Below are 17,880 nucleotides of genomic sequence, written 5' to 3'. Positions count from 1 at the left end.
CAAGGCTATTGTTTCAAAGCTAGCAGCATGCTGACCGCAGCAAGGGCGCCCATCAAGCCTACAGCCAGTATGGCTGCAGCAAATGGTATCAGCGGCGGCCGGTCACTTTTCTGCATCATACTATTAATCTCCCTCTCCAGCCTTTCAGCCAATTTCTCCTTGGAGAACTCGGCCACAACTCTGTCCCTACCCCACTTACCCATCTCTTTCAGCCGTGCCTCGCCTTCGCCATCTTCGAGCGCAATGCGCATGACCTCGGTCCAGTCTTGTACCTTGGTGACGTCTCGCAGCCAACCCGTCTGGCCGCTTATGACTGTTTCAGTGGGCCCACCTTGATTAGCAGCTAGAACGGGGGTGCCCACCAACATGGCTTCTAGTGGGACGATGCCAAAGTGCTCATTCAAGGGAGTGTACACGAGGAGGCGCGAGGTGCGTAGCAGCGTGGTTTTGAAGGCATTCGGGACAGAGTGGAGAAAGAGAACCGAAATGTCGTCGGGCATGGCTTGGGCGGTGATGACGGTCTTGGCAGTTGCGTGCTTTAGCTTGAGTGAATCTGCGAGGTGACACAGTTCGGTGTATGTAGAGACATTTTCAGGCACTCTTGGATCATAGCCGCCTGCGATTACCAGTCGTGCATCTTCGCGCTCTTTAGGCGACAAGCCTGCAAATGCCTTGATTGCAAGTGCCACGTCCTTTTTCTGCTCGAAACGGTTGATGCTGAGCAGCACCTTTTTGTTCTTCCACAATGGCGTGACTTTGTCGTCCGACTCGGCTGCGTTGATGTCTACGCAGGGATACACAACGCCCGGCTCACGGTGCTTGAGGGCAGGGAAGGCATCGGCAAAGATGCTCTTGGTGAAGTTGCTGTTGACAACAATGGTGTCGCTGCATCCCGTGCTCCAGCTCTCGAGCCAGTCAAAGGGCGCACGGTACAGGGTCTTGAGCAGTCCGCCCTTCTTGGCTAGTAGTTTGTCTGGGAAGTGGCAGTAGAAGATGACGCGGGGGCGGGGCTGCAGCAGGCGCAAGAGCGGAATGCCGGCGCTGAGCTGGTCGACAAAGAACGAGGTAGGCGCGAGGCCGCCAAGTTCCTGGGTGAAGAGGGCGATGTGTAGTACCAGATGCAACTGGCGCAGGATAGCACACAGTATAGCGAAGCGGCCGAAGAGGGTCGAGGGGACGATGGTGTTGCCGCGCACTCGCACGTCGAGGGTTCCTTTGTGTGCGCGTCAGGTCTCAGCTGCGTGGCCAGGCATAGGCGGCGGGCGATCCGACGTGTTGTGGTAGAGGCTTACCATCGCGCGCCTCATCGAAGCAGTGGTGCGGGTCGCAGTGCGATGTGAAGATGGTGACGCTGTGCCCGCGATTCTGGAGGCCAACGGCGGCATCGATGACCAAGCGCTCCGCCCCGCCGATGCCCAGATCGGGGTGGAAGAAGACGACGCGCTCCTTCTTTTCCGCCATCGTTCGTTCAGAGAGAGACAGAGACAGAGACAGAAAGAGAAACGGGTGTAATCACTTACGTGTTGCGACGCACGACATGGAGTGGGCTGCGGGCGGCCTTTCCGCTTTGGGGTTGGTGTCAAGGCGGGCGCGACGGGTGAACCATGACCACCCGCAAGGCCGCACCTGACGCGTGCAAACCAACACCTGGACACTACGTGTGCGACGCCGTCTGATAAGACTCCATCCAACAAGGATACTCGCTAGGTATACACCGTGAAAGGCCTGCATCGCACCCTTCAACATGTTCGTTGTGGCGGACCGACAGTGCGCCGCATCCTAACACGACGACAACAACGACGACGTCCACTGCCACCCGACTCGCGCATCAACCGCCGTCATGGGCCAGGGCTTTTCCCTCACTACGCTTTCTGCTGGGTCGGCCAACATCGACGTACCTGAGCTAGCCGATCTACAGTATGAAAAGTCGCTCGGGGCTGCGCGTTTTATGAAAGCCGTACGGGCGCGCCACAAGGACGGTCTTGTCGTAGCCCGAGTGGTGATGAAGCCTTATGCTCAATTTGACTTCCACGAACATGTCAAACGGCTACTCCGTGAGTTCTCGCACAAGTCCCGCCACCCTGCGGCTGCATAACTCACACTTTCAAGACGAACGCAAAGTGCTAGCAGATGTGCCCAATGCTGTCCCATACCACCGCGTTATTGAGACGGCTGCTTGCGGCTATCTCGTACGCCAATACATCCACAGTTCTCTGTACGATCGTTTGAGGTACGTCCATGTCATCTTACCAGCCCTGCCATTCGCTCAACCTCCTATAGCACACGTCCATTCTTAGAAGAGATAGAGAAGAAATGGCTCTCATTCCAGCTCCTCTGCGCTGTACGGGACTGCCACGCTAGGAACATTTATCATGGCGACATCAAGACCGAGAACGTCCTCGTCACATCCTGGAATTGGCTATATCTCGCCGACTTTTCGTCGTCATACAAGCCAGCTCATCTACCCGAAGACAACCCTGCCGACTTCTCCTTTTACTTCGATCTTTCCGGTCGCCGCACTTGTTACCTTGCACCGGAGAGGTTCCTGGCTGCTGGACAGCAACCCGAAGGCGAGGGTGATGTCAACTGGGCCATGGACATCTTCAGCGTCGGCTGCGTCATCGCCGAACTCTTCTTAGAAGCACCCATCTTCTCCCTCAGTCAGCTCTTCAAGTATCGACAAGGCGAATACAACCCCGAACACTCTCATCTCAGCAAGATTCAGGATGCTAGTGTCCGGGAGCTGATCTTGCACATGATACAAGTAGACCCTAATTCGCGCATGACTGCTGAAGACTATCTGACGCACTGGAAAGGCAAAGCATTTCCAACATACTTCTATGGCTTTTTACAGCAGTACATGTACTCAATCACCGACCCATCCTCCGGGCGCAAACCTGTAACAACTGGATCAGAACATCTTGGTGAGCCTGATGAGCGTATAGACCAAATATATAGCGACTACGACAAGATCTCTCATCTGCTCTCCAACGAGGAAGGGAAGGAGCTCACTAGACCAGAGTTTTCTCCTCCAAAGCCAAACGCCAAGCTCTTTCCATTATTCGTCAACATACCAAACTATCAGCACCAGGCCTCCCCAGCCCGGAGTCTAGCCATCGACGACGGCAATTTGGTCTTCCTAACTATCGTCGTATCCTGTTTACGGGGAACAGCGAGGGCTTCTGCCCGTGTTCGCGGCCTCGAGTTACTCCTGGCATTCTCAGAGCGCTTGACAGACGAAGCAAAGCTAGACCGAGTGATCCCCTACGTGGCCCAATTGCTAGTTGACAAGTCTGACCAAGTCAAGATTGCTGCACTACGCACGCTGACACAAATCCTTGCCATGGTGCACGTCGTCTCTCCCATCAACGCCTACATATTTCCAGAGTATGTTTTGCCACGACTAGAGGCATATCTTCCCGACTATCCTACCTCCGTCGGTTCCCTTGTTCGTATGCAGTATGCATTTTGCATTGGCACATTGGCAACTACTGCAGCTAGATATCTGGATATGATTCAAGCTCTGCGTGCGGAGGGATCCTTGCCCACTGCAGATCCCGAAACAGAAGATGACATGTCTTCGTCTGCTCACCGGAACCAGTTCGACTCCGATCGTCGCATTCTCGTGGAAGCCTTCGAGAAGCACACCAAAGCTCTTCTCACTGACAGCGACGCTGCGGTTCGTCGAGCCATGCTTAAATCCGTCTCTGACCTCTGTGTTTTCTTCGGCAGTCCAAGGGCCAACGATGTCGTTCTGAGTCATCTCAACACATATTTGAATGACCCCGACTGGATGCTCAAGTGTGCATTTTTTGAGGGCATCGTCGGCGTGGCCGTATTTGTTGGCGGTGCTAGTCTGGAAGGTTACATTCTACCGCTCATGGTTCAAGCATTAACAGACCCTGAAGAGTTTGTGGTTGAAAAAGTCATCCGAGCGCTTTCCTCAATGGCAGAGCTCGGCTTGTTCCAGCGCTCCAAAACTTGGGAGCTGGTGGACATTCTTGCCCGACTAACAATGCACCCCAATCTGTGGATACGAGAGGCAGCTGCACAGTTTGTCTCAGCCGCCTCTAGGTATCTGTCGGTCGCCGATACGCACAGCATTCTCATCAACCTCATTCGACCATATCTGAAAGTCGTACCCTCGGAGTTCTCCGAGCTACGAATTTTAGAATCCTTGAAGTTACCCATGTCTCGTTTGCTCCTAGAGATGGCGTCAAATTGGGCACTCCAATCCCAGAAAGGACAATTCTGGGTCGCAGCTAGGCACCAGCAGACCTTCACCTTTGGGTCATCAGATGATAGCCTTCCAACGATTTCTGGGCGTGAATTAGACCAGAAAGTACTGCAACGGTTACCGAAAAACGAGGAAGACGAGCTGTGGCTACGAAAGCTTCGCAATGCAGGCATGACGATAGAGGATGATTTTAAACTTGTTGCCCTGCGAGAGTTCATCTGGCGGGTAAGCCATCGCCGGCGCTCTGACAGTCTTTCAACTTCAAGTACGAAATTCAACAGCGTTGTTTTGCTGCACGATCTTGGTATCAAAGCTCAGACTGTGCTCTTCGATGAAGACGTCCGTCAAGTAATGGAACAGACTAGGAGACCGAATGCTCCTGAGGAACACATGCAGCCGCGGACGATCAAGGACGCCTTGTTGGATGCGTCGACTACTGAAGCCAATGGGCTGACGGACCGTATGCCGCATTTTGAGAGTCAAGCAGGACGACTCATACGCGAAGAGAGGGGCATGAATATCCCCATACGATCGAAGACGTCATCCTTTAACAATGCGCACATTGGTGTGGGCTCGCCACCTTCCGAAACCGATACGCGACAGAGATCATTACAAATCACGAAGCCATCCCTTTCGCCATCAAACTCTATTGGCTCGACTGATTACGCAAGTAGCCTTCGACATCGCAGTAGTGCACTGGGATTGCTCGGCAAAGGCGAGAACAAAGCTCTGGCGGAGATTGGTACTACTTCCGCAAACGCCTTTGGAAAGGTGGATGGGACCCACGTCCGAGATTCTTCACGATCCCGACCGCCAAATTCTCCTCTCGCTTTCGACCGACATGAGCGAAGTCCAATGCGCATTCGATTTAGAAACGCCCATAATTACACGGGCAATGATCCGGCAATCCTTAAGCTTTTAGACTCCATGCTCCTGGAGCGCTTCCCTACGGATGAGATTGAGTTTGGTCCTCGCATACAGCCACCGGTTCGGCGACAGCCAATCAGGTATAAGGATGCTCACCAGTCGCCAGCTAGTATACCATGGAGACCAGAGGGCACCTTGGTGGCTAGTTTCGGAGAGCACACTGCCGCCGTAACGCGAATCCTGGTATCTCCGGATCAAGGCTTCTTTATCAGCGGATCAGATGACGGTACTGTGAAGATCTGGGACACGTCGCGTCTGGAGCGCAACATCACCCGGAGATCGCGCCAAACTTACAGATTGGGTGAAGACGTCAAGGTCACAAGTCTAGTGTTTGTAGAACAGACCTATTCGTTTGTTGCAACGGGGAGTGACGGGAGTGTACATGTGGTACGTGTAGACTACATCCAGAGCCAGGATGGTAATGCCAAATTCGGGAGGCCTCGACTTCTTCGCGAGTACCAGCTTCCTAAGGGCGATTGTGCTGTGTGGTCAGAACACTACAACGGGGACAGCAGATCTGTGCTTCTGTTAGCCACGAATACTTCCAAGGTCATCGCATTAGACTTGAGAACCATGGAATTGCTATACACGCTCAATAACCCTTTGGATCACGGAACACCTACTTGCTTCTGTGTGGATAAGAGAGCACATTGGCTGCTGCTAGGGACTTCGCACGGCGTGCTTGATTTGTGGGATCTCCGTTTCAAGCTCCGTCTCAAAGCCTGGGTATGCCACGGAGCATCGCCTATACATCGGCTTTGTCAGGTTTTCTTCCCAAAATTGAAAAAGACTCGCTTGTACATTGCCGGTGGTAGCGACCAGGGAGAGGTCACAGTGTGGGATTTTGAGAAGCACATTTGTAAGGAAGTATACCGTATGGGGACGTGCAAGGATATCGGCAACAAAAGCACTACGCTCATCGATCTTGACGAGGAAAAACCAGGCGGTATGCTTGGCCGCTTTGCGACCAGCGTCGAACCCACAGCTAGCTCGACAGCCGACCGCGGTATTCGCGGACTAGCGATACACACACAGGCCACCGACGAGAAAGGCGAGCCAAGGCACACATTCCTCCTCACGGCAGGTCCCGACTGGAAAGTTCGGTATTGGGATACTAGTCGAGTGGAATCATCGATGGTCGTGAGTGGCCTGGAGCTTGATGAAGGCAAACCAACTTATACCGCTTCACAACCGAGCCCGGATACTGTCGTCGTTACCGAGAGGTTACAGCCGCCTGCCAATCAAGTGAATAGCGCAAGGGACAGCAGGACCAGTACGTCGGGCAAGAAGGTACCAGGCAAGTCGTCGAGATCAGGCGCTATCACGTTGCAGCAGCAGTATTTACTCAAGAGCCATGTGGACCGTATACTCGACGTGGCCTTGATTGAGCAGCCATATGGCATGGTCATCTCAGCCGATCGGTCAGGAGTCATCAATCTGTTCATGTAGAAATTTTCCGGGATAGAGTACACCAAATCATCCCCATTACAAACACCCGTGACTGGAGTGCACACTCAGAGTGTCTTGACCGAATACATTCTCAGCCGCGTATTTACGCTCAGATGTGCTCCGGATAAAATGGTAGCCTCTAGACATAACAAGACGCTAGTACAACAGCTCGGGTTTATCCAGCGCGTAGGAGGCCTTGCGGCTCGTTCTTTATCAGCATACATGAGATGCAGGCGAAACTATCATGCTAGGAGTAGCAACTCTTAGTGTATCTTTCTCAAAACCGCGTTCATAAGACGTCGCAATCGCCGTACTCCGATGCACTTTGCGTCTTATCCTGACGCGCGTGATCTCCTTCCCAATTTGTCCTAGCCAGCCAACGAGGCGTTCCCCATATCTTTATCGACATCGAATCAGCACGCGACTTGAGCACAGGTGAGAGCTCGACGCGATATCGGGGGTTCCAAGGCCTTGGTAACCGTTCCTGTTCCTGCAGCGGTTATCTTCCAAGGTGCCCAGCTATAGACCCAATTTAGTGTAGTTCACAGGCATGTGGCGTAACCGAACGCTGGCATCGGGTCAACCGGAACTGCTCGCTGAGCGCCTGTATAAAGTGTTGCTCGTCGAGTGTTCATGAGACGCCAGGAAGGTTGCACAGCACCTCTGCAAAGCTCAAACATCGACACTCTTGTCAATCCAATCAGTCAACATGCGCCTTTCTCTCCATGCTGCGCTCGCAGTAGCGCTAGGTCTTGCCTCGTCTTCGGATGCACTCAAGATCCTCATGGGTAACGATGATGGGTTCGGGAGCGGAAACCTAAGAGAGCTGTACAAGTTATTGCTCGACGCGGGCCACGAAGGTACTGATTTTCAACAATTTCCACTTTTGCGATCGGCAATGCTAAGTCTGCACCAGTTCTTGTCGTCGCTCCTGCGCAACAGCAGTCCGGCAAAGGCAGCACGGTTATCTGGGCCGAGTCAGCAAATCTCACTATCCCGTCCCAGTACGACATCATTCCTGCGGGCGCACCAGCAGTCGGCCGCGATCCAAACGATGAAAACATCTGGTACTACGATGGTACACCTGCTGCATGCACCTTTGTGGCACTCGACTACGTGCTTCCACGCTACTACCCCGACTGGCATCAGACAGCTGATCTCTTCGTTGCCGGACCGAACTACGGCACCAACCTCGGTCCCTTCGTGATGGGCTTGAGTGGAACTGTAGGCGCGACATTTGCCGCTGTATCGCGCTCGATCCCCGGCATTGCGACAAGCGCAAGTAACAAGGCGGTGCCGTACTTCAACGTAACAAGTGCATCACACCCTGCTGTTTTGGCAGCCAAAGTCTCCTTCCAAGTCGTCAATGAGTTTATCAAGAACACGCCAGAGGGGCAAAAGGTTCTTCCTTTGGGTTATGGCGTGAACGTCAATATACCTGACCTTGTCAATAGCACCATGCCCCCGGTGATCAAGACCAGGCTCACAGGTGAGGCCAACACAGACGTGGCCGTTTTCAACGAAACGAGCGGCCTATTCACGTGGGACAACGTCGACCCTCTAGCTGCTGGCATCAATGCCGCATACAACGGAGATACAAGTCTGCCTGGCGAGACATTCGTAGTCGCTGGAGGCGGCGTTAGCGTCAGTGTCTTCACCATGGACTTTTCTGCGCCGAGCATTGGGTACACTGAAGCAGTGTACGACAAGGCAGAAAGCTTGTTTAGCGCTAGTTCTGGTGTGAATGCGACCGGGTACAGCAAGAGGATGGTTGAAGAGCGCATGCGCAAGAGGGGTGCCATGCTGAGCGGACGCGACGGCGGAGCGTAGAGATGTTGTGTTTTTCGATCCGTAGTTATGTCATCAATCAATCGTGCTAATTGCGGATGGGCCGTCTGTCAGTGCCCCACACCAACGGTTCCTGTCAACACTAACAACCACACTCAAACGCGAACATGAGGGATTACCCCTTCTCTAAGCACCACCAACTCCTCGTGCATCGCGAGCGCCAAACTGTAGTTGGCGATGCGACAAGCACCCAAGAGGCCAAGCTTTCGCCAAGCTCATGCATAGCGGCGCCACAGTAGCAACTTCTGACGTCCGGAGGGTTTCACAGCCTTGTTGTTCAGGAACAACGTCCAGTTCAGGCTATGCAGAATTGCGCGACCCGTCGTCTGGCGACGCACAACGTTTGTAACTCCAGGCTAAATTTTCCTACTCGTGGGAACTCTCTCGACAGCCGCCGGACTGAGGTGCTCGTGCGGTCTGCGCATAGAGCCTGACACCTCAGGTCGTGTATGAGATGGCGCCTCGAAAGGCGCTCTGGCGGGATAGCTCGGCATGAACGAAACCTCAGGATCGGACATGTTGCTTCGGGTATGTCTAGCCTACAATTACGCTGCGCCGAGGGTACGTATAAGAATGCAATGCAAACCTCCATCTTAAGTTTCTTATTATCATCAAGCGTTTTCAACCATCTTCCTTTAGCTCTTAAACAAATCCAGCTTGACGCTGCGACTTCAATTCTTACCTTCTCTACCTTCATCACCAGCTGTGCTGTTTCTACGAATTACTTTTTATTATCTTGAATATACCCTGCCTACATCCTCATCATGTACTTCCAGTCGTTCGCCATTCTCTCGCTCGCCGCGTTCTCTGTCGCTGCACCCGCATCGATCAAGCGCACTGTTGTGGCCCGCCAAAGTGGACCAGTCCTCGCCGACACAACTTATAACGACATCTCCATCTCGGGCGGACAGGCTGGAGATGCCCAAGCCGAGGCCATGGCAGTCTTCTCAGCACTCGACCTACAAAATCCTGAGAACATTGATCCCGCAGATCTTACCTTTTTAAATGAAGTCAACCAAGTGGCCAACGATGCAGAAACAGATGCTTTCAACCCGGCAGTGGAAGCTGCTACTGGTGACGAGGCCGACCAGATCCAGGTATGTGACTTTCCATGACCACGACATGGGGAAAACCTAACGATGCGGCAGAACGGAAAGATCAAGAACAAGGTTCTGAAGCTCATGGCCACTGTCATTAAGCTCCAGGCTCAGCAGGCCCAGGGCGACGATTCCGTTGCCGACAAGCTGGCGGAGGAGATGACGAAGCTCAACAACAACATCGAGCTAGATACTGCGGCTGCCGGTCAGGTCTCCATTGCCGAGCCTTTTGACGCCACCATCTCCGGCGCAGGCAACTAAGGCGTGAGAGGAGGACGAGGGTAATGCAATCGTCGTACTGTCGAGGTCGGGGGCACCATAGTACGAGGCGAGATTCTTCTACGCTCCGCAAGCGTGATTAATTGTCTAATCTACCGTTGCAACCTGTCAGATCTGTCACCAGGTATCTCAATATATCTACGTTATCTCCAAGTGTCTACTCGTCGAGACGGCATTGAATATAAACTATTGTGAACTTTGCCTGACTCAAGGTTTCCTTAGCAATCAAAGCCTCGAAACCGGTATCGCGAAATCATGTGACGCAATGAGGACTTTAGCGGAGACAGATCAGAAGCACGTGGCGGTAATGTCGCCCTTTCCCCACTTATAGCGTGGCCTGATGGCCGGAACTTGAAGAAAGGCCGAGCATGGAGCCTCGGAACGGCGTCGGCCTCGCGTCATTGTATGTTGGTCAACTTTAAATACTCGTGCCTCGATCCCAGCACTATACCGCCTGATAGCAGTTGACATTGACGTTGACCTTGCTTTTGCATTCGCTGCTTTTGGAGTAGTTTGGATCAGTTGGTTGTTGTTGTTATTGCGGTCCTCGCACTCGCACTCGCACGCGCACTCGAACCACCATGTCGAAGCTATCACCGACACTCAAGTCGCTCATCAATGCCGCGCATTCGCGGCCGGGCCCCGTGCCAGCGCCGCCCAGGATACAGGCCGTATACAAACGGATAGAGCAAGAGGCCACAGACCACAAGCTTGGGCGGCCCTCATGGCTCGGCATCTCCACAGCTGCCACCATGACAATGAACTCGCCCGAGTCCATGATGGCCCTATACAACAGCTCAACTACCGCCAGACCAGAGAGTGAGGCTGTCGCGATAGCCGAGTTTATGCGCGAGATTGGTCTGAAGTGTATAGGCTTCAATGGCGTGAGCATTTGACCTGACACCTGAGAAAAGGCCGTGTACTAACACTCCCTCGCAGATACCGCGCACCATCAACATGTTGAACGCCTTCCGCGCCCAGCTCCCTTCGTCAGTCGCGTCCTCGCTCAACACCAAACCCACGCGCTTTCCAGACCCCTCGAATATCGAACATATCAACAAACGCGGTCGCGCGCTCTGGGATGCCATCTACCGCCCCCTAGAGACCAAACTCGAACACAAGCTTGGCGATGCGCATCCCGATCTGCCCGTTTTCATCATCAACAATGAATACGGTGGCCTGTTCACCGACCCTCCCCGTAAAGAAGGAGCCACGGTGGGCCGCATAACAACCAGCTTGATCGCCATCACATGCTTGAGGGCACAACAAGGAGTCGGGCCCCAAGTGCTTAGCCATGTGTTTGGCCTACGGAAGGCTTGGGAAGATGGCACCTGGAAGCAAGAGCCTGCTGCTGGCGAAGAGGAGGGCATCAAATGGTTGGTGAGTGACGAAGGGTGTACATGGGTTCTGGAGAAGGTCGATGAGCTTGTTGAAGCTCTTGGGGGAGGGCAGGGAAGCACCTTTGCACCAGTAAAGTCTAAGCTCTAAGGGAAGTATTTCGATGCCGTCAAGAGATGAAAGGGCGAAGAAGACAGCCGCAGTGATACCTCCCTCTTTTTGCCCATTCGAGTCGTCGACTTCTTCGCGTGTCATCCCGCAGATTTCAGGAGAAGATTCAAGTAGGTAAGAGGAAGCGAGTAACGACGAGCCATGATGGATGCTTAACAAGGCGAGAAGCTATGTAGTCTCGGAACGCCTGTTGAGATCCTGGGAGATCAAGAACAGGTCTTTTGCTCATGCTCTCATCCACTAGGCTACGAAAGAAAACTGTACAACAGGACTCGCGAATTGTTTGCCCCGGCCCAGCCGCTCACAACCATGACTCGCTTATTCTTCAAATGTTCTACCGTCATGGAGATGATCACCCACGTACTTGAGGTAGATATTGAGTAACCGTTGGGTGGTAATTGAACTGAACGTGTAGATGGCGCGATACAAAGCGCTGTTTCACGTGCTCCACAATCACCATTCGTGTCCACTAGTACGCCTTTCATCGCTCACCGCGGAACATCACGGTCCTTCGGCTCTCCCGCTACTGTCTAAGCGTTTGTGAGAATTTGTTCGCTTGCGCCATTAGCAATCACAGCTGAACCGACCCAGCTTGCCGCCCACTCATCAACATTGAACTTCTAGCCGGTAACTTCAAGATCATACGCCAATCACAAACGGTCTGATACGATGCAAAGCACTTCTTCGGCGGTAACAAGCCCAGAGCTTCCTCTGCAACCTCGCCTGGGACTTGAGGCTGTCTCAAATCCAGGACAGAGTCAGACGATGGTGCCCATGGGTTTCGCGGCGCAACTCCGGGCCGTACAAGAAGCACAGCAAGAGCAGGCAGAGCGCATCGCCAAATTAGAGCAAGAGAACGCGGATCTCAAAGCTTCGGAACAGATGGTTATCGACGTCGCTGATCGTATTCGAGCATTTGAGCAACACGAAGCCTACGTTGCCGCGAGACGTAGGGAGGCAGTCAGTCAACTCCTCAATATGCGCACCCTATACCAAGAAGCCGACAACGCGTTCCAGTTGCGTACATTGGACATGCAGCCAGATGACCTCGAGGGCATGTTGGGAGTATATGGCACCCTGCTGACGACCACAATGAACCACCACCAGCGTGTGCTTGGCCACATGTGTGCGAACGGCTATCTCCCGACGTATGCAACACCGATTGCACAGACTCATCAGGCGATTGTACCAATGCAATATCGCCACGCGTATCCGCCTGGGTACTCTGATATTGGATACTGCTATGCTCACAACATGCCTTACCACTGCCGTGTTTGCAGTAAGTGACCGCCGCTCCATTTTAATCGCCGACCACTGACGACGTTTGTGAATTTCTCAGGCAATATGCGCACCGACGTTGATGCTCCACCAATCCATCGTAGCCCTGCGTCGAGGAGTCACTCTTCATGAGTAGGGTGTAGCGAAGTGTCAAGTTGGAAAGGAATTCGGCAAAGTCGACGTACGCGTGGTATGGTTCAGACGTTTCTACACAGTCTCATTTGGAACTCTTGGTAATAAGATGTTAATGCCGGGTGATTGGTCTAGCTTCCCGGTACGCGTTACTTATTCGGAAATCGAATGTTACAACGCAGACATAGTCGAAAAGGTAATTGGCACCTGGAGAGCATCGTCAGTCTTGTACACTTGTTTGGCCATGTTTGTTCACTTTTTTTTTTGGATCCGATGGAGTAATGGCTTAGTCGGCTGGCAGAGACACTCGATTTGTAAAGACAGACTTTCCATGCGCCTCAATTAAAGACTCTCTGCAGGAGAGGGCTATGCTCAAGTATACTTACTATCAAAACTCAATGACTTTAGTTGAATGACGACACGACATTGTCACGTCGCGACGCATTCCCGAGGTCTGCTAATACAGATAATGCTAGACCTTACCGTACCTGACTGTCCATCAGCGGTACTCCGCTATGATCATCTCCGCTGCTCTTTCTGCAATGCCATAAACGGCTGTTTGGATATGTGCAGAGATGATTATTGGAATCACGCTCGCGTCCACGACCCGGAGATTCTCCACGCCATAAACTCTCAATTCTGGGTCAACCACGCCACCGTCTTTCTTCGGCAACATCGCGCAAGTACCTAGTGGATGGTAGAATGTGAAGACATTGTTTTTGATATAAGTCTCCCACTCGGCGTCTGTTTCGGTGTCCATGCCAGGATCATATTCAGATATCCAGACGTGCTTGAAAGGAGCGGTTCTGGCCATCTTTCGCGTGTACTTGGCGGCTAATATCAAAGCCTCAAGATCATAGGGCGTACCCAGATATCTCGGGTTCACAAGGGGCTTGTTCAAGGGGTTAGATCCATTAATGTGTACGGAGCCTCTGGCGAGCGGGTGTTGGATACCAGCAAGAAGTGTCGCATACTGCTTACCGTAGCCAGTTGTGCCGTTCTTTGGATAACCCGTCGTTCCGATATAGCCATCGCCGAATACGACCTCGAGATCTGGCGCTTCTGATTCGGGGCCAGTGAGTAGTTCCAGCTTCTTTCGGTCCACAGGATTTGACATGTTCGCTGACTGCTTCGCCAGTTGGACGAGCTTGCTATCATTGCCAAGAGCTTGGTTCCACTTCAAGAAGCCATAGCAACTACCTGCGTATTGGTACAGAGACGGCTGGCCACGGTTCCAATGTTCCAGCTCAATGGCTGCCAAGGTCGTGTTATATTTCAGGATGTCTACTCCGAGAATATCCGGTTTGAGTTCGTATGTTGTTTGGATTCGGAGATGATCTTGCAGATTTTCGCCGACCCCGGGGAGGTCAATGACTTGCTTGATACCGGCGTCGTTCAATATGGTTCTCTGTCCTATTCCGGAAAGTTCCAATATTTTCGGGGAAAGTAGGCTGCCGGCTGCGACAATCACTTCCTTCCTGACTTTGACCAAGGTGCCGTCCATGAGTACGACGCCTGTCGCCTTTGACCCTTGCGAGTTGAGCTGAACTCTTTGTACAGTAGTGTTGAACATGAAGGCCAGGTTGTCGCCAGCTTCTTGAATGTAATCAACTGAGTAGGACCGTGTGTGATTGGAGACGCGGTACGTGGCCGGCTGGTACATGACGCCAAGGTTGTTGCCATTCAGCGATTCAAGGTTTTCTCGCAATCCAAGGTTGGTCAGGGTCGGGATACAAGCCTGGAGTTGGGGTGGTGGGTTCTCGGCCAGGGCGACTTGAATCGGGCCTCCATACCCAACACCGTCGACGCCGTACTGTGCGGTGCCGTTTTGGCGTTGAAAGTTCTGCATATGCGAAGGTGCGAAGTTAGTGACGTTTTACATACGTTTCGCACAACTCCGACTTGCCTCCGCTTTCAGCATACTTGGGTACATATTCTGCCATCCCCAGCCTGGGTTTCCAAGCTCTTCCCAAGCATCGTATTCCTTGGCAGTGGCACGGTTCCATACAAGCAGATTCAACGCCGAAGTGCCACCAAGGACCTTACCACGGTTGTGGCCTATAGTCCGGTTGTTTGCTGCAGCCTGTGGTACAGTCGGAAGACTCCAATCATATGAGGACCCAAATGTCGAACCTCTTAACCCGGGTATATAAATTCGTTGCTCGTCGCGTCCGTCCGGACCAGCTTCAATTACCAAAACACACTGACTTGGCAAAGCCCCGCTCAGTCGAGCTGCCAGTGCAAGGCCAGCTGTTCCACCTCCAATGATAATCTTGACAAATGCTTAGCTCAGCCATGCCCATTTCATCACGTTTGAGAAGATACATACAAAGTCGACGCTGCCATCAGGTGCCTGACATGGTGTCGCACTGGCTGCAAGTACGAGACCCAGCACAGCTGTGGAAAAAAGAGTCGGGATGAGCTGCATGGACAAATGGCTTTCTAGACACGAGGGTTGTAGTTGTAGCGAGAATTCTGTGTAGTAGTGGTCCTAGATGGAAAATATTCAAAGACGGGAAACAGATGGTAGCTGGAGGATCATCTGGGACGCAAGATCTGGGGATGCCCTTCAATACAAACAATCATGGCAGGGACCAAATTGCGCACCTATTAGACGGGACCACCTTCCGTATTTATCGAGCCGATGCGAGTAGCAGTAGAGAAGACTCAGTATAAGCCGAACATAACAGCCGAGCAAGGGCGGGAGATTCTTTGTCGTGCGGAGAGTATCGCTAAGAAGTGGTTGACATCGAAATTCAAATTGCAGTGCGTCTTGTACAACGGGTAGTGATTTGTCCAAGGAGATCATTCTGTTCACTTTGTTGGTCAGCATCCCGCATGAATATAACCGACGGCTCGTGTCTGCATATCGCTCATGCAGGTAGGGGTTTCTGCCAGTGGAAGCAAGGCGCTGAGCGGAAAAACTGCCAAATTGTACCCATACTTCAGCCTAGCCCCAAAGGATATCTTGCCTTGCGCGGGCCAGCCGCGCCGACTATGCTCCGCCAGATAGCTCACTCATCACCTAGATATGCTCATGTTACCTCTGATACACAACTATTCCCTCTGGCAGCTTCACCTACCGGACGATACCAGAGAACGAGCCTATTTCCGTCCTCGTGAACATCTAACAAGCACGGTCAGGCTGAGAGTTGCTATAAGGACAGTTTAGTGGGAACCGGGAGCAGGCCAAGAGTGGGTAAGGTGGAGTCGCAGCTGCAGGCGGCACGTAGCGAACCAGCCAGGACGGGCCCTCCAATGCAATCCAATGAAATCCAATGCGACCGAACAGCCATCTTGGCCCACGTGTGAGTTGGGTGATGCTTTGCGTCCGGACTCCGCTTACAACCTTGACAAATGAGTACTCTGATGTAGCTGTATGGGCATCTACTGAGCTATTTTGGGCGTCACAGCGAACATTTTATCATTCTGGAGTGGCCATTGTGCCATTGTGCATCAGACACCACTCTGAAAGTTTTCTCTTTACTTGCCATGCAAACAGCCATCCATCACCATCACTACTGGCTAGGATCCACTACTATCTCACTAACAAGCGTGCCCACAAACTCCCCACGAATAACAGTCTCTGTATCATTGACTGAGCCGACCCTTCTCAGTTCTACCTCACTTCAATCCTTCTCTATCTCGGTACCCGTTGGGTCGAACGGAACTTGCACAGCTTCACCGAGCGTAACATCCTCGTCAATCGCGCTCGTACTTATAGGCGGTAATCTCACGTTGCGACGGTTTTGGAGATCCGCTGTTGGCGGCGAAGCTGTCACATTGTTTTCGTCTAATGAAGGTGATCTGGTATTTTCGAAGGGTGTTGGTGTCACGCTACCACTTTCGTAGCCTGTACGATCCATTTCAGCGCCTAGATTACGTGAAATCATGGGTGAGGAAGGTGGTGGCGTTGTAGTAGAGCAAGCGGGTGATGGTGTCCAGGATGACTCGCTGTGATGGCTTTGAACGGTGTCAGAGGGTGTATGCTGACTGTCAGGGCTGTTGCGCTCAATGTTGTTGCCGTGCAGGATGTACAGCCACTCTTTCGCGGTGAAGATCTTCCGGATTTCTTCTTTGCCGTCATTCAGCTTCAGCCTCTTCTTGATGGTTACCATCTCTTCTTCGCCGAGAATGACTTCCTTGTCGAAGATAGATGCAGATTTACCCAGCGGAAGTTGATCAACCGTAGCTCGCTTTTTAGTCGCTGACTTCTCCTTCTTTTTATGGATCATCGCTTCGTACCATGGCCTCCAAGGCAACTTAATCGGCGCTTCCCTGTCGAACTCTCCAGTGTGATTGAGTTTCGCTTCTCGCTCAGGAGTAGCTTTGCACACATCTCTTCTTTTCTGAGCACATTCGTGATAATGGCGTGTTAGACTCGACAAAAGGAACTCAGCATCGTACCTGTTGAATTGCCGCACATCCCTCTGCTGATGCATTCCATTCTTTGGTCTGCCGTTCGGTACATGCAGCTTCAGGGCAGCTGCAAAATGACCAATAGCGGCATCCCAATCGCCTAAACCGCCACATCCTCTTCCGTACCAGTACTTGGAGCGTGCTTGTAAGTCGGGATTGGCTATAGATTCAGCCAGACGTTGTGCATACCTCGCGCACTTCAGAATATCGTCATAGAGGTTGGGGGCGGATATATCTGGACACCGCGCCCAGGGTTTTGGTTCAACAGCATTGGCTCTAAACTGTAAGACCTCGCAACGCAACAGGTATAGTCGGCATTGAACCATTCGCATGCGCATCGTATATCCACCGTGCGCTTCCAATCCGGTAGGAACACCTTCAAGGGTGGATTTGCCCGTTGTGCCATCGCAGACAACAACTTGTTCGTCCTCTCGAAAAGAGAGACTCGATGGTGATGAGCCGTTGGAAGTTCCACTTTGCGCATCCGAGAAAGGCAAATTGCTGATGGATGCACGATCGCTCTCAACGCGTGTCTTTTCGTGCTGGGAGAGCTCGTCGTAAGAGGTGTAGACGACGAATGGGAGTGTGGTATGTACGGTCATTTTCAGCTCACTGGTTAGGGGGACGAAATTGCAGTATTCCCAGACAACTCGGTGTTTTGACAGTACCCTCGCGTAGTAGTTCATAACACGAAAGATATGCTAT

The 17,880-nt window shown here is 52.4% G+C and overlaps 7 protein-coding genes across 7 annotated transcripts; 5 read left to right on the top strand and 2 right to left on the bottom strand.

The window, feature by feature from the left end:
• Positions 1 to 5: 5 nt before the first annotated feature.
• Positions 6 to 1,514, bottom strand: ACET3X_002595 (uncharacterized protein; the record flags this gene model as incomplete). The annotated part of the gene is made up of 2 exons (XM_069449355.1): positions 1,293 to 1,514; positions 6 to 1,213 (listed from the first exon to the last, which is right to left on the bottom strand). The coding sequence occupies exons 1-2, from the start codon at positions 1,459 to 1,461 to the stop codon at positions 6 to 8; spliced, it is 1,377 nt and encodes a 458-aa protein (XP_069309142.1). The 5' UTR covers positions 1,462 to 1,514.
• Positions 1,515 to 1,840: 326 nt separating this feature from the next.
• On the top strand, positions 1,841 to 6,613 carry ACET3X_002594 (uncharacterized protein; the record flags this gene model as incomplete). The annotated part of the gene is made up of 3 exons (XM_069449354.1): positions 1,841 to 2,054; positions 2,110 to 2,230; positions 2,281 to 6,613. 3 exons carry the CDS (start codon positions 1,841 to 1,843, stop codon positions 6,611 to 6,613), a joined length of 4,668 nt encoding a protein of 1,555 aa, XP_069309141.1.
• A 709-nt stretch (positions 6,614 to 7,322) lies between these two features.
• Positions 7,323 to 8,443, top strand: ACET3X_002593 (uncharacterized protein; the record flags this gene model as incomplete). Its single annotated transcript, XM_069449352.1, has 2 exons — positions 7,323 to 7,473; positions 7,530 to 8,443. The coding sequence occupies 2 exons, from the start codon at positions 7,323 to 7,325 to the stop codon at positions 8,441 to 8,443; spliced, it is 1,065 nt and encodes a 354-aa protein (XP_069309140.1).
• A 782-nt stretch (positions 8,444 to 9,225) lies between these two features.
• On the top strand, positions 9,226 to 9,819 carry ACET3X_002592 (uncharacterized protein; the record flags this gene model as incomplete). The annotated part of the gene is made up of 2 exons (XM_069449351.1): positions 9,226 to 9,558; positions 9,610 to 9,819. The coding sequence occupies 2 exons, from the start codon at positions 9,226 to 9,228 to the stop codon at positions 9,817 to 9,819; spliced, it is 543 nt and encodes a 180-aa protein (XP_069309139.1).
• A 599-nt stretch (positions 9,820 to 10,418) lies between these two features.
• ACET3X_002591 (uncharacterized protein) lies at positions 10,419 to 11,325 on the top strand (the record flags this gene model as incomplete). Its single annotated transcript, XM_069449350.1, has 2 exons — positions 10,419 to 10,721; positions 10,777 to 11,325. 2 exons carry the CDS (start codon positions 10,419 to 10,421, stop codon positions 11,323 to 11,325), a joined length of 852 nt encoding a protein of 283 aa, XP_069309138.1.
• A 690-nt stretch (positions 11,326 to 12,015) lies between these two features.
• ACET3X_002590 (uncharacterized protein) lies at positions 12,016 to 12,756 on the top strand (the record flags this gene model as incomplete). The annotated part of the gene is made up of 2 exons (XM_069449349.1): positions 12,016 to 12,625; positions 12,686 to 12,756. 2 exons carry the CDS (start codon positions 12,016 to 12,018, stop codon positions 12,754 to 12,756), a joined length of 681 nt encoding a protein of 226 aa, XP_069309137.1.
• Positions 12,757 to 13,255: 499 nt separating this feature from the next.
• On the bottom strand, positions 13,256 to 15,184 carry ACET3X_002589 (uncharacterized protein; the record flags this gene model as incomplete). Its single annotated transcript, XM_069449348.1, has 3 exons — positions 13,256 to 14,599; positions 14,663 to 15,028; positions 15,086 to 15,184. 3 exons carry the CDS (start codon positions 15,182 to 15,184, stop codon positions 13,256 to 13,258), a joined length of 1,809 nt encoding a protein of 602 aa, XP_069309136.1.
• Positions 15,185 to 17,880: the final 2,696 nt, after the last annotated feature.

The sequence above is a fragment of the Alternaria dauci genome, chromosome 2, assembly GCF_042100115.1.
Source record: "Alternaria dauci strain A2016 chromosome 2, whole genome shotgun sequence".
NCBI lineage: Eukaryota > Fungi > Ascomycota > Dothideomycetes > Pleosporales > Pleosporaceae > Alternaria > Alternaria dauci.
Note: the sequence above shows the minus strand (reverse complement) of the source record. Positions and strands in the feature narration are given on the sequence as shown.